General features: G+C 42.6%; 1 protein-coding gene, 1 non-coding gene and 1 pseudogene across 2 annotated transcripts in view; 1 reads left to right on the plus strand and 2 right to left on the minus strand.

Annotated features, from left to right (window-relative positions):
* The window catches only part of Brca2 (BRCA2 DNA repair associated), a 45,258-nt gene that overhangs the window by 20,421 nt on the left and 12,382 nt on the right, over window positions 1–12,455 (plus strand). Inside the window, 8 exon segments of the mRNA XM_021186935.2 lie at window positions 2,065–2,134; window positions 2,909–3,255; window positions 5,567–5,748; window positions 6,987–7,174; window positions 7,891–8,061; window positions 9,299–9,653; window positions 11,006–11,161; window positions 11,246–11,390. Coding sequence (XP_021042594.2) covers window positions 2,065–2,134; window positions 2,909–3,255; window positions 5,567–5,748; window positions 6,987–7,174; window positions 7,891–8,061; window positions 9,299–9,653; window positions 11,006–11,161; window positions 11,246–11,390 — 1,614 coding nt within the window.
* On the minus strand, window positions 1,442–1,582 carry LOC115063097. The gene has a single exon (XR_003842981.1). It is a non-coding gene; the product is annotated as a U4 spliceosomal RNA (small nuclear RNA).
* Window positions 6,412–6,512, minus strand: LOC115063104 (annotated as a pseudogene).

Consider the following 12,455-nt stretch of genomic DNA (forward strand, 5'->3'; position numbering starts at 1 on the left):
CCCCGCTCCAAGTTGACAAACTTTATTACCCAACGTTTAACCACCTTTGTCACTGATAGATTTCTTAGACTGCAAAAGTCTTAAATATTAGAAAATATACAGACCAGACACAAACTTCTTTAAATTCTAATTTTCACTTAGAAGCTAAATTTTACCTTAGGCAAAAATATTTTTACTATTGCCTTTGTAGATATAACCTTATTTTGTTTATTTAAGAAAAACCTCAGGCTGCTGAAGTGGTTTAGCTGGTAAAAGTATCTGCCACCACCTAGCCTGATGGTGTGAGTTCAATCCCAGCACACTACATTTTAGAAGGACAGCACTGACTTCTGGAAGTTGTCCTCTCACCTTCTCCTGCACACACACCCCCCCACAAACATGCATACATGGGTGCACACACATGTGCACATACATGCCCAATAATGATGAGTAAAATTCTAATAAAAGACAGAAAGACTACTGAATACCCAAATCTGAGTTTTTAGTATTTTTTATTTTCTCAAGTACCTATGGTAATCCTGTGGCAATAAAGTAGCTACTGTGTATCAGCCTAACTGTGAAAATAAGTTGTCTCAGGATAAGTGTGACTTCTACAGGTAGATATACAAGCTGTACAGATGTTCTCTTGTACAGTGAACAGGTGTATGTAGCAGTGCTGATGGTGGGGCCTGTAAAGATCATTGTGGGCACTTAGCCTCTGTCCCACAGATCACCCATAGAATCACTTTCCTGTAGAATAGACATAGACGGTTCAAATTCACAGTATATAGAGAGGCGTAAGAATTCTGGGTCTGGGCACTTGGCTTAGTGATTAAGAGCACTTCTTGTTCCTGGAAAGGATCCAGGTTTAAATTCCCAGCATCTACATGGAGACTCCCCACCTCCTCAGGCACCAGACATGTATGTGGTTCACAGACATACATGCAGGCAAAACACTCATGCACACAAAATAATAAAATAAATTTAAAAAAGAATTCTTTGCAATTCTTGCTTGTCCTTACAAATCCTTAAAGAAATATCACTGTGCTACGTCTTCCTTTCTAAGTATTTCAGCATGTGCAGAATTGACAGATTACGCTTGTTTTCAGCTTTAGGCTTTTTGTATTATTTTATGTGTATTTGTAGTTCGCCTGCATGTATGTATGTGTACCATGTATGTGCCTGCTGTGTGGAAGCCAGAAGAAGACATTGGATTCCCCCTGTAACTGGAGATGGTTGTGAGCCACCATGTAGGTGCTGGGGAATTGAACCCTGGTCCTCTGCAAGAGCAGCCAGTGCTGAGCCATTCTCCAGCCTACAGTTTTCTTATTCTTTAATCTTACATTTGAGCAAGCAAAACATTTGCATAACTCATTCATAAATGCTCCAGAAAGCTATACTTGGAAAGTCTTAAATCCACCCCAGTCACACTCCAGGCTATTCTCCAATTTTCCTACCTCTTACTCTATAGAAACTATCAAAAATTGCCAATGCCAACTATATTTCAAGTCATGACGGCAGGGTATCGGGAAAAGTTTTCAGTTAGGTATAAATGCACCTCAGATAAGTGTCACTGGCTATAACACTACCAATGTGCAAACCTAGGGAATGCTGCTGAATGAATATGTAAATGGATTTCTTACTCATTTGCATGGTTGCATAGTAATCAATCATGTGACTATATCCCAGTTTACTCAGTTAATCCCTAATTAGTGGACAAATTGTAGGTCTAATAGCCGTAAATTATATATTGAGAATGAATACTATCTAAAGCTTTGCTTCTGAACCTCCGTAAAACCAAACTTTAGATATCTACACCGGCCATGAGCTAACTGTAATGAATACTAATACCAGGACTAAATTTAAAACTGATTTCTCTGAGGTTTGAAATGTTGGTTATTTGGCTTATTGTTATAAGTAGTTTGCAAGTTCAGTATACTCAATAATTATTAAATATCCATAATGTGTGAAAACTTCAGTGTCTAACAACGTTTTGTGAACATTTACAATAATGTGTATTTAATAAGGCAACTAAAACTTCTTACTTTTCACTAATACTGTAGAGTGGGTTTTTTTTTTTTTTAGGCGTAATAAAAGATAGAAGATTGTTCACACACCAAATGTCTCTAGAGCCGGTTACCTCTGGACCCTTCCGGTAAGATTTTAAAAAATAAAAAATAAATCTTAGTATAGCATAGGAAAAAGATTTTTTTGTTTGTTTGTTTGTTTTTCGAGACAGGGTTTCTCTGTGTAGCCCTGGTTGTCCTGGAACTCACTCTGTAGACCAGACTGGCCTCGAACTCAGAAATTCACCTGCCTCTGCCTCCCAAATGCTGGGATTAAAGGCATGCGCCACCATGCCCGGCTTTTTTTTGGGGGGGGGGTTAAGTTAATAACTAACTCATTTAGAATGAATTAGAAATGTGTGCTAGAAGATATATAACTATCTGGAAGAAAGAAAAGCAAAGCCGGGCGTTGTGGCGCATACCTTTAATCTCAGCACTCAGGAGGCAGAGGCAGACAGACTTCTGAGTTCGAGGACTGCCTGGTCTACAAAGTGAGTTCCAGGACAGCCAGGGCTATACAGAGAAACCCTGTCTTGAAAAACAACCGAAAAAAAGAAAAGAAAAGAAAAAAGAAAAGCAAGACAGGTGGGATTGGAGTGGAAGAGTGAGGCTCCAGGGAAGATGTAAGCCCCCTGCAGGTCAGCAGGAGAGTGTGGTGCAGAGCCGGATGGGCCACACTTGTGAGGAGTAACGACAGCCTTGGATGCCGTGGTATCGTTCTATGGTGTAAACGCTAACAAGAGCAAATCAGTCACCCGATCTCTGTCTCTTATCACGCACACAAATGCACACGCACACGAACACACACAGTACGTGCATTTGTTGCCAGACAAGCATACTGAAGTATTCTCTCTCCAATGCAGCTCAAGTAAAGAAAGGCAAGGAGCCCAGAGCCCACATTTTACCTCACCTGCTCAAGGGCGTCTCTCTAAAGGGCATCCTTCGAGACACTCAGCTTTGGAAAAGTCTCCAAGCAGTCCTACAGTTTCAATCTTACCGGCTCACAAAGTTTCTGCCACAAGAACCGAAAGGACCAGACACTCGGGCAAATCTACCAAAGTCTTTGTCCCGCCTTTCAAGATGAAATCACAGTTTCACAGAGATGAGGATTTCAGTAGCAAGAACGTTAATTTGGAGGGAAAGAACCAAAAGAGCACAGATGGAGACAGGGAAGATGAGAACGACAGCCATGTTCGTCAGTTTAACAAAGGTGACTAACCTCTGGAGGCCACTAGCATTTTCACAGGGTATGATATGAGAAGTCTTTAGGTATTATGTAACATTTTGATGTATTTTTTTGTCTTTTTGCAATAATTTTTGAAATCTTGATTTTTGTGTGTGGACAGGTGCATGAGCTACCGCACACACAGAGGACAGCTTTGGGGACTTGGTTTTCTCCTTCCATCCTGCGTTCTGTGATTTAAACTCGGGTCATCAGGCTTGTGCACAAAGCACTTTTACCTGCTGAGCCATCTGCTGCTCCTAATTTTCACTTTTTGATTAGAGCAGTGGCTCTCAACCTTCCCAATGCTGTGACCTTTTAATACAGTTCCTCATGTCCTGGTGATCCCCAACCAGAAAACTATTTTCATTGCTACTTGATAACTGTAATTCGGCTACTGTTATGAAGTGTAAATGTTTGCCTTTTCCAATGGTCTTAGGTGACCCCTGTGAAAGGATCCTTCAAGCTTCAAAGGGGTCACAACCCACAGGTTAAGAACCACTAGACTAGAGCCGGCGTGGTTGTGCACACCTTTAATCCCAGCACTCAGGAGGCAGAGGCAGGCGGATTTCTGAGTTCAAGGACAGCCTGGTCTACAAAGTGAGTTCCAGGATAGCCAGGGCTATACAGAGAAACCCTGTCTCAAAAAACACCAACCCACTAGACTAGATTGCTATACTATTAATGTTTTCCTCAGTATTTTCTCCCTTTTGTGGTGATAAGTAATTTCAGAACCTTTTTTTTAAGATTTACTTATCTATGTACTTATTTATGTACATAAATGCCCTGACTTCATGCACACCAGAAGAGGGCATCAGATCCCATTACAGATGGTTGTGAGCCACCATGTGGTTGCTGCGTATTGAACTCAAGACCTCTGGAAGAGCAGTCAGTGTTCTTAACCACCGAGCCATCTCTCCACCCCCCAGACCTTTCATATTTTCTGAAGGCAAACATTAGGTTCCAATTGTTGTAATGATTTCTTTCAAAGATAACTACTTCGTGACTTTTCTTCTTGTTTTGTTTTTGTTTTCTTTAACAAAAACCAGGAGTTGGGGCTATTTCAGTGGATAAGGTACTTGTTTTACAAGCATAAAGACTTGAGCTCAGGTCTCTAGCATCCATGTAAAATCCAAGTGTGTAGTACACACATAGAACTCTAATGATAATGAGGCTGAAACAGGAGAATTCCTAAAGCTGTCTGCCCAACCAGCCTGGTCAAGTCGGGGAGATCTGGGGTCAGTCAGAGGCCCTGCCTCAAAGTGGAGAGCGTTGGATGAAAATACTCCATGTTAATGTCTGGCCTTCATATACATGTGTGTACACACACACGCACAGGCTCACACAAGATAAATGTTATGGTGGAGCAAGGCCAGGCATGATGTGCTCAGGCCTGTGGTGCCACCACTCGGGAATTTGAGTCAGAAGCATTGTGAGTTCCAGACATGTAGGCTACATAGCAAGACCCTGTTTGAAAAAACAAAAGCAAAAAAACCAAAACAGGGGCCAGGCGTGGTGGCGCACGCTTTTAATCCCAGCACTCGGGAGGCAGAGGCAGGCGGAGTTCGAGGCCAGCCTGGTCTACAAAGTGAGTTCCAGGACAGCCAGGGCTATACAGAGAAACCCTGTCTCGAAAAACCAAAAACAAAAAAAACAAAAAAACAACAACAAAAAAAACCCAAAAAAACAAAAAACAAAAAAACAAAAACAGCCTCCTTTGGGAACTGTATAAACGTAGCTATGAAGACACTGGAACAGAAGAAATGCTAGTTCAGTGTTAGCTTAGGCTGGAGTGAGGCAAGAAGGCCGTCAAGCCTAGTCCAGGACTCCTGTGACTGCAGTTATTTTTATCGTGTTATTTTTCTTCCAAAACTGAGCTGAAAACAATTACATGTGCTTCTATTCATTACTCAACCTGTAGACTTAACATGTTGAATCAAAACAAATTAATACACATCTTTCATAAAACAAGCTATTCCTTTTGTGGGGAGGAGGGTTTCTCTGTGTAGCCCTGGCTGTTCTGGAATTTGCCCTGTAGACCAGGCTGGCCTCAAACTCAGAGATCCACCTGCTTTTGCCTCTGTGTCCTGAGTGCTGGGACTAAAGGTGCTGTCACCACCCAGCAGTAAATACATAATTTTTGTTGTTGTTTCTTTGAGACAGGTTCTCTCTCTGTATGTAGACCAGGCTGGCCTGGAACTTATAGAGATCCTCCTGCCTCTGCCCCCCGAGTGTGGGGCTAAAGGTGTGTGCCACCAGCACTCTGTTTATTTCACTTTTGTAAATTATCCTTTAACAGATTTAATGTCAAGCCTTCAGAATGCCAGAGACCTACAGGATATGCGAATTAAAAACAAAGAAAGGCATCATCTTCGTCAGCAGCCCGGCAATCTATATCTTACAAAATCATCCACCCTGCCCCGGATCTCCCTGCAGGCCGCAGTAGGAGACAGGGCTCCTTCTGCATGTTCTCCTAAGCAGGTACACTGCAATCCTAAGGGGAGCCTCATGCTGTTAGCTAGAGTTTACAAGCTGTCTTGTTTAGAGAATGAACATGATCCCTCCTCTGCCAGGCTTGTCCTCCCGTACCAAAGCAATCTGTACTGCAAAACTGCTGCTTGTGCTCCAGCTATCACTTGTCTTGATGGTGCAAGTGCTCTGAGCTAGGCACAAGGGGAATCTAATCATTAGCCTTGATTTAAAGTATGAGTGACTGCTTTCTGGAGGCTCTGATATCTAATTCTAGTGAAGACTTTACTGTTTGGTAGAATGTTCCTGAGCAGAAGGCTGGAAGTGACAGCAGTGACGCAAACAGTGTGTGCTGAAGCTTTGTGTGCACTGGACACTCCTCTTAGAGCTAGCTTCACATGCCTCAGTGACCGATGGCTTTAGCCTCACAGCCTCTTATGAGAAGTGCATTATTGTTTTGTCAGGCAAGAGGACTAAGGCACAGCACAGAGAGGTTTAAGTAGCAGCTGAAGGATAACAGCCTGGAGTCATGTTCCGACACACGGGTCTGACCCCAGAGCCACTGCCTGAAGGGAAAGACACTTGGTCATGCTTGGGTGAGAGGAAACAGCTGACAGGGCCCTGCACTTTCACTTCAGGGGTCTAAAAGGAAGTTCTTAGCACCATTATTTGTACAACATAGTGGAGCACTTTGTGAATTTGGATGTCTGCCTGGTGCAGGGGCCGTGCTAATCTGTGTTTCATTCATTTTACTATATGTACTGCAGAAGAAGTGCAGCCTGCCACTGGAGAAGGCAGACATTGCTTATCTGCTTGTTCCCACAGTGCCTTCTTGTGGCAGATCTAATGACAGGAAGATAGATGAGGAAATGAAAAGTGCGACCAACTCTTGAATACAAAAGCAGCTTATAAACATGCTTCTAGTACAGAGGGGCCTGTGTTGTTGTGTGTGAGTGTGCGTGTGTGTGTATGTGTGTGTGCGTGTGCACGTGCGTGTGCACGTGAGTATGCATGCGTGCGTGCGTGTGTGTATGTGTGCATGTGTATGTGTGCATGTGTGCGTGCTTCATACCCACATGCTAAGCCCCACTTTGTCACTCCCTATTCTCCTGGGCCAGGTAACTGTTCTATAGTGACTGTTTTAGTACTTAAGAGAACAGTTCTGGATAAGTTCAATTTTGTTTATATTCTAGGTCTATAGTTGACTTTTTAATTTATTATCACATTTTTCTATTGTTTGCCTTGTACAGCTCTATATGTACGGCGTTTCTAAAGAGTGCATAAACGTTAACAGCAAAAACGCTGAGTATTTTCAGTTTGACGTTCAGGATCATTTTGGTAAAGAAGATCTGTGTGCTGGCAAAGGCTTTCAGTTGGCAGATGGTGGATGGCTGATCCCCTCCAATGATGGCAAGGCTGGAAAAGAAGAATTTTATAGGTGCTGTGTGGAGAGAGGGATTTTGTGTTAACTTTGTATTCTCTTTACCTCTATCTTTTCTTTCCTTATGACTCTTAAGCTAAAAAGTTGCTAGTCATTTTCTTTTTAATCCAGATTCTTTTGTTAAAGTGTATTTTAGTTCGCTAGACATTCTTTTGAAATCCTTGGAAAATTGAATGTGATTTATTCTGGGACTTAATGAAGTATTTTTTTTGTTTTCTATAAATTGGTTGTATTTTTATACACTATGGAAGAAAGTTCAATTTGAATTTGCCTTATGGTATTCCCCCATTTTTGTCATTTCCTCTTTCACTGTATACTTTAATAAAATTGAAAATTATGGGGCTGGTGAGATGGCTCAGTGGTTAAGAGCACTGACTGCTCTTCCAAAGGTCCCGAGTTCAAATACCAGCAACCACATGGTGGCTCACAACCATCCGTAACAAGATCTAACGCCCTCTTCCAGAGTGTCTGAAGACAGCTACAGTGTACTCACATATAGTAAATAAATAAATCTTTAAAAAAAAATTGAAAATTATAAGCACTAAAGTTTAAACAGAAATCTATAACTGTCAGTAATATGACCAGAAAATCTCCGTACTTAGACATGAACCACTCAGAAGCTGTATATTAGCGTGATTGTGCACGAGAGAATAGTGATGGTTGTGGGGTCTGATATTCTGTATTTTTATTGTACTGTATATTTCTTTGCTCAGGGCTCTGTGTGATACTCCAGGAGTGGATCCAAAGCTTATTTCTAGCATCTGGGTTGCTAACCACTACAGGTGGATTGTATGGAAACTGGCAGCTATGGAATTTGCTTTTCCTAAGGAATTTGCTAATAGATGCCTAAACCCAGAAAGAGTGCTGCTTCAACTGAAATACAGGCAAGTTGAAAGGATGGCAGTGACTGTGACATTCAGTCTGCAGTTTCCTGTGTAGCTCCTGACTTCTATAACAAAGGGGGTGTATGAACCAGTTCTGAGTAACAGCCCCCCCCTAGTCCCACTCTTACAAGTCCCTCCCCCCAATATCCCCTCCCATTTTCCTCAGAGAAAGGGAAGCCCACCTTGGGTACCACCCCATCCTGGGACATCTAGTCCCAGCAGGACAAAGTGCATGTTCTCCCTCTGAGACCCAGCCAGGCAGTCCAGTTAGGGCAATGGGATCCAGTGGCAGGCAACAGAGTCAGAGACAGCCCCTGCACCAATTGTTAGGGGTCCCACAGGATGACCAAGCTGCACATCTACAAACGTGCAGGGGGTCTAGGTCCAGCCCCTGCATGTTCTTTGGTTGTTGGTTCAGTTTATGTTCTAGCTAACGTCTTAAGAATTATCTTTTCAGTATTTCTTTGATGAACTTTCTGTTTTTTGAAACAGGATTTCTCTGTGACCCCTGACTATCCTAGAATTGATTCTGTAGACCAGGCTGGTCTTGAAGTCAGAGATCCCCTTGCCTCTGTCTCCTAAGTGCCGGGACTAAAGGCATGTGTCACTGTGCCTGGCTTAATGAACTGATTTTTTTTTTTTAAAGATTCATTTATTTATTATATGTAAGTACACTGTAGCTGTCTTCAGACACTCCAGACGAGGGCATCAGATCTTGTTATGGATGGTTGTAAGCCACCATGTGGTTGCTGGGATTTGAACTCAGGACCTTCAGAAGAGCAGTCGGTGCTCTTAAACACTGAGCCCATGAACTGATTTTTAAAAATATTTGCTTATTTATTTATTTGTGAGTGCGTGTGTGGATATGCACTCCAGAAGAGGGCATTTGAGTCCTCCACTAGCACACTCTGCCTATTCCTTTGAGGCACGGTCTCTCTCTCTCTCTGAACTTAGTGCTCCCACTTTCTTGGCTAGTATGGAAGCCAATCCCCAGCAATCTCTCTGTCTCTAGAGACCTCAGAGCTGGAGTTACAGGCATGTACTCTGCTCAGCTTGTTATGTGTGTGCTGGGATCTAACCTCTGTCCTCATTGTACTGCCACAAGCTCTCTTGACTGCCGTGTTGCGTTTCTAGCCTGGTGACCTAGCTCCACTGTTTCTCAAGCATCCCTGGCTTTGTTTACAGTGAAACCCCAGGGGTACCGTTGCAAGAATCAGCATCTTGGGTTCCTTTTCAGATACGATGTGGAAATTGACAATAGCAGGAGATCGGCTCTAAAGAAGATACTGGAGAGGGACGACACAGCTGCAAAAACCCTTGTCCTCTGTGTTTCTGACATCATTTCACCAAGCACAAAGGTGTCTGAAACTTCAGGCAGTAAAACTAGTGGTGAGGATGCCAGCAAAGTAGACACGATCGAACTCACAGATGGGTGGTACGCTGTCAGGGCCCAGCTAGACCCTCCACTCATGGCTCTTGTAAAGAGTGGCAGACTGACTGTGGGTCAGAAGATCATGACTCAGGGAGCAGAGCTGGTGGGCTCTCCTGATGCCTGTGCACCTCTGGAAGCCCCAGACTCCCTTAGGCTAAAGGTAAGCTACATTTTTTTACATTCTGGGCAAGGATCAGTCCGTAACTCCGTTATATTCCAGAGAGGTAATTTATTTAAAATGACGTGTTTACTTCGATCGTAAAGGATAGAATGTCTTGACAATGTACTAATAATATAAGAAGCAAGTTTTTCTAACAGTTTCAGCTGGTTTGGGGAGACAGAGCTATATCTTGAGCTGAATGTACTTGCAGTTCATGAGTAAGAGTCAGTCTGCACCAGAATTGAGTGTAGGTATTTGTGCCTCTGTCCCCTCCTCCCAGCACCGGAATTACAAGTTCATGCCACCATACCTGGCCTTTTCCCAGTGTTTCTGCTGATAGGATTCAGATCCTCATGCATGCAGGGCAAGGCCTTTGCCAGTTAAGCCGTCTCCCACCCTCACCCATTTTTATATTTGAAATATTTAAACAGCATTAATCCTTTGTAGCAGAAGTGTACTGCTAGAGAATGTACACATGTACTGCTAGAGAATCAGACCTTGCACACTCTGGGCAGGTGCACTGTAGTAGATTATACCCCAATCCCTACAGTAGAAATATTCTTGAGAAATATATTATGTTGAAGTAGTTTCCCTTTTGTACAGTTTTTGCTGACTCACTTTTTTTGCCTTTATCAATCATTTTTATGAGATTTTTAAAAAAGCTTTATTTTATGAGTATGAATGTTTTTCCAGCCTCTGTACTATATGCAGCCAGTTCCCTCTAAGGCCAGAAGAGGGAATTGGACACACACACACAAATATTCTTTAAAAAAAGATTTATTTATTTCATGTATGTGGATACACTTTCACTGTCTTCAGACACACTAGAAAAGGGCATCAGATCCCATTAGAGATGGTTGTGAGCCATCATGTGGTTGCTGGGAATTGAACTCAGGATCCCTGAAAGAGCAGTCAGTGATCTTAACCGCTGAGCCATCAATCCAGCCCCACAAATGCTCTTTTTTTTTTTTTTTTTTGGTTTTTCAAGACAGGGTTTCTCTGTGTAGCCCTGGCTGTCCTGGAACTCACTCTGTAGACCAGGCTGGCCTCGAATTCAGAAATCTGCCTGCCTCTGCCTCCCAAGTGCTGNGATTAAAGGCGTGCGCCACCACGCCCGGCTATGAATGTTCTTAAAAGATCCCAAAAGAATGAAAGAAAGTTGTAAAGTAGAATTTAGTTTGTATTTAACTTTTTTTTTCCTGTCCTGGAACTCATTCTGTAAACTAGGCTGGCCTTGAACTCAAAGATCTGTCCACCTGCCTCTGCCTCTCCAGTTCTGAGATTGCATGTGTGCACCACCACTGACTGCCTGAGTTTTACTTCTAAGTTGACTTGCTCTTTCCTTTTTGCAGATTTCTGCAAACAGCACAAGACCTGCTCGATGGCACAGCAAGCTGGGGTTCTTCCGTAACCCCAGGCCCTTCCCTCTGCCCTTGTCCTCACTGTTCAGTGATGGAGGAAATGTTGGCTGTGTGGACATCATTGTTCAGAGAGTGTACCCTTTACAGGTATAGTGCCTTTTGATACTTACCATGTAATCTCTTTCTTTGGAGAGAATCTGAATGTTCCTTGCTGTTTTTATCCATTGTCAGTGGGTGGAAAAAACGGTGTCTGGATTGTACATTTTTCGTAATGAGAGAGAAGAGGAGAAGGAAGCACTGAGATTTGCAGAGGCCCAGCAGAAGAAACTAGAGGCCTTGTTCACCAAAGTCCAAACAGAGTTTAAAGACCAGGAAGGTAAAATGGGCTTCGTATTACAAATTGTTACTTCTTTTTTTGTTTTTTGTTTTTTCAAGACAGGGTTTCTCTGTGTACCCCTGGCTGTCCTGGAACTCACTCTGTAGACCAGGCTGGCCTCGAACTCAGAAATCCACCTGCCTCTGCCTCTCAAGTGCTGGGATTAAAGGCATGTACCTCCACTGCCCAGCCAAACTGTTATTTCTTACAGTGTTTTATAATTACATGAGTTCTCATTGAGTAATTGCTTTTTTAAAAATTCTGCATCTTTTTTTTTAAACTTAAAAAATACCACATATACAAAGAAATGAAAACTGAACTTATCCTGATTGTCATTGCTTCCTTAGGTCATTGAGACTGTGAAAGGTGACACATGTCTACCTTTGTGTTACAAATGATTGTGTTTTCATGTATTTCCTCAGAACTTTTTGTAGGTGTATCATATGTATATCTGTAGGGAGATTAGGGCCTGGAGAGATGAGCCAGCAGTTAAGAGTACTCTGTGCTCCTGCAGAAGACCCACCACCACCCGGAACTCCAGCTCCAGGGGATTCCATGCACCACATGCCAGTGTCACGCTTTCATACAAAAACACATACACACTTACACAGAAGCGAATTTTTAAAACATAGATTGGACTTCCACTATCTATGTTTATCTAAAATTATCATTAGATTATATCATTTTCATGAATAAATCGATCAATATGAAAAATGAGTTATTTAAGTTACAAGTTACAAATAAATGCCTGTGTGTGGTGCTTTAACTGTGACTTCAACAGTCATTGTCATCGTCATCTTCTGATGCTGCTTCTTTTCTTCCTCCTCTTCTTCTTCCTCCTCTTCTTAAATGAAGCTATTAGTAGATAGTTGTTTGTTTGTTTTTAATGTTTTCTTTCCTGTCACACACAGCACATGTACAGAAGTCAGGGACAGCTTGTAAACCTGTTCTGTCCTACCTTGTGGGCCCCAGGGGTCAGACCCCACTGTTAGGCTTGGCCACTCTCAGCTGATAGGGGTCAGACCCCACTGTTAGGCTTGGCCACTCTCAGCTGATAGGGGTCAG

Source organism: Mus pahari, chromosome 23 (genome assembly GCF_900095145.1).
Source record: "Mus pahari chromosome 23, PAHARI_EIJ_v1.1, whole genome shotgun sequence".
NCBI lineage: Eukaryota > Metazoa > Chordata > Mammalia > Rodentia > Muridae > Mus > Mus pahari.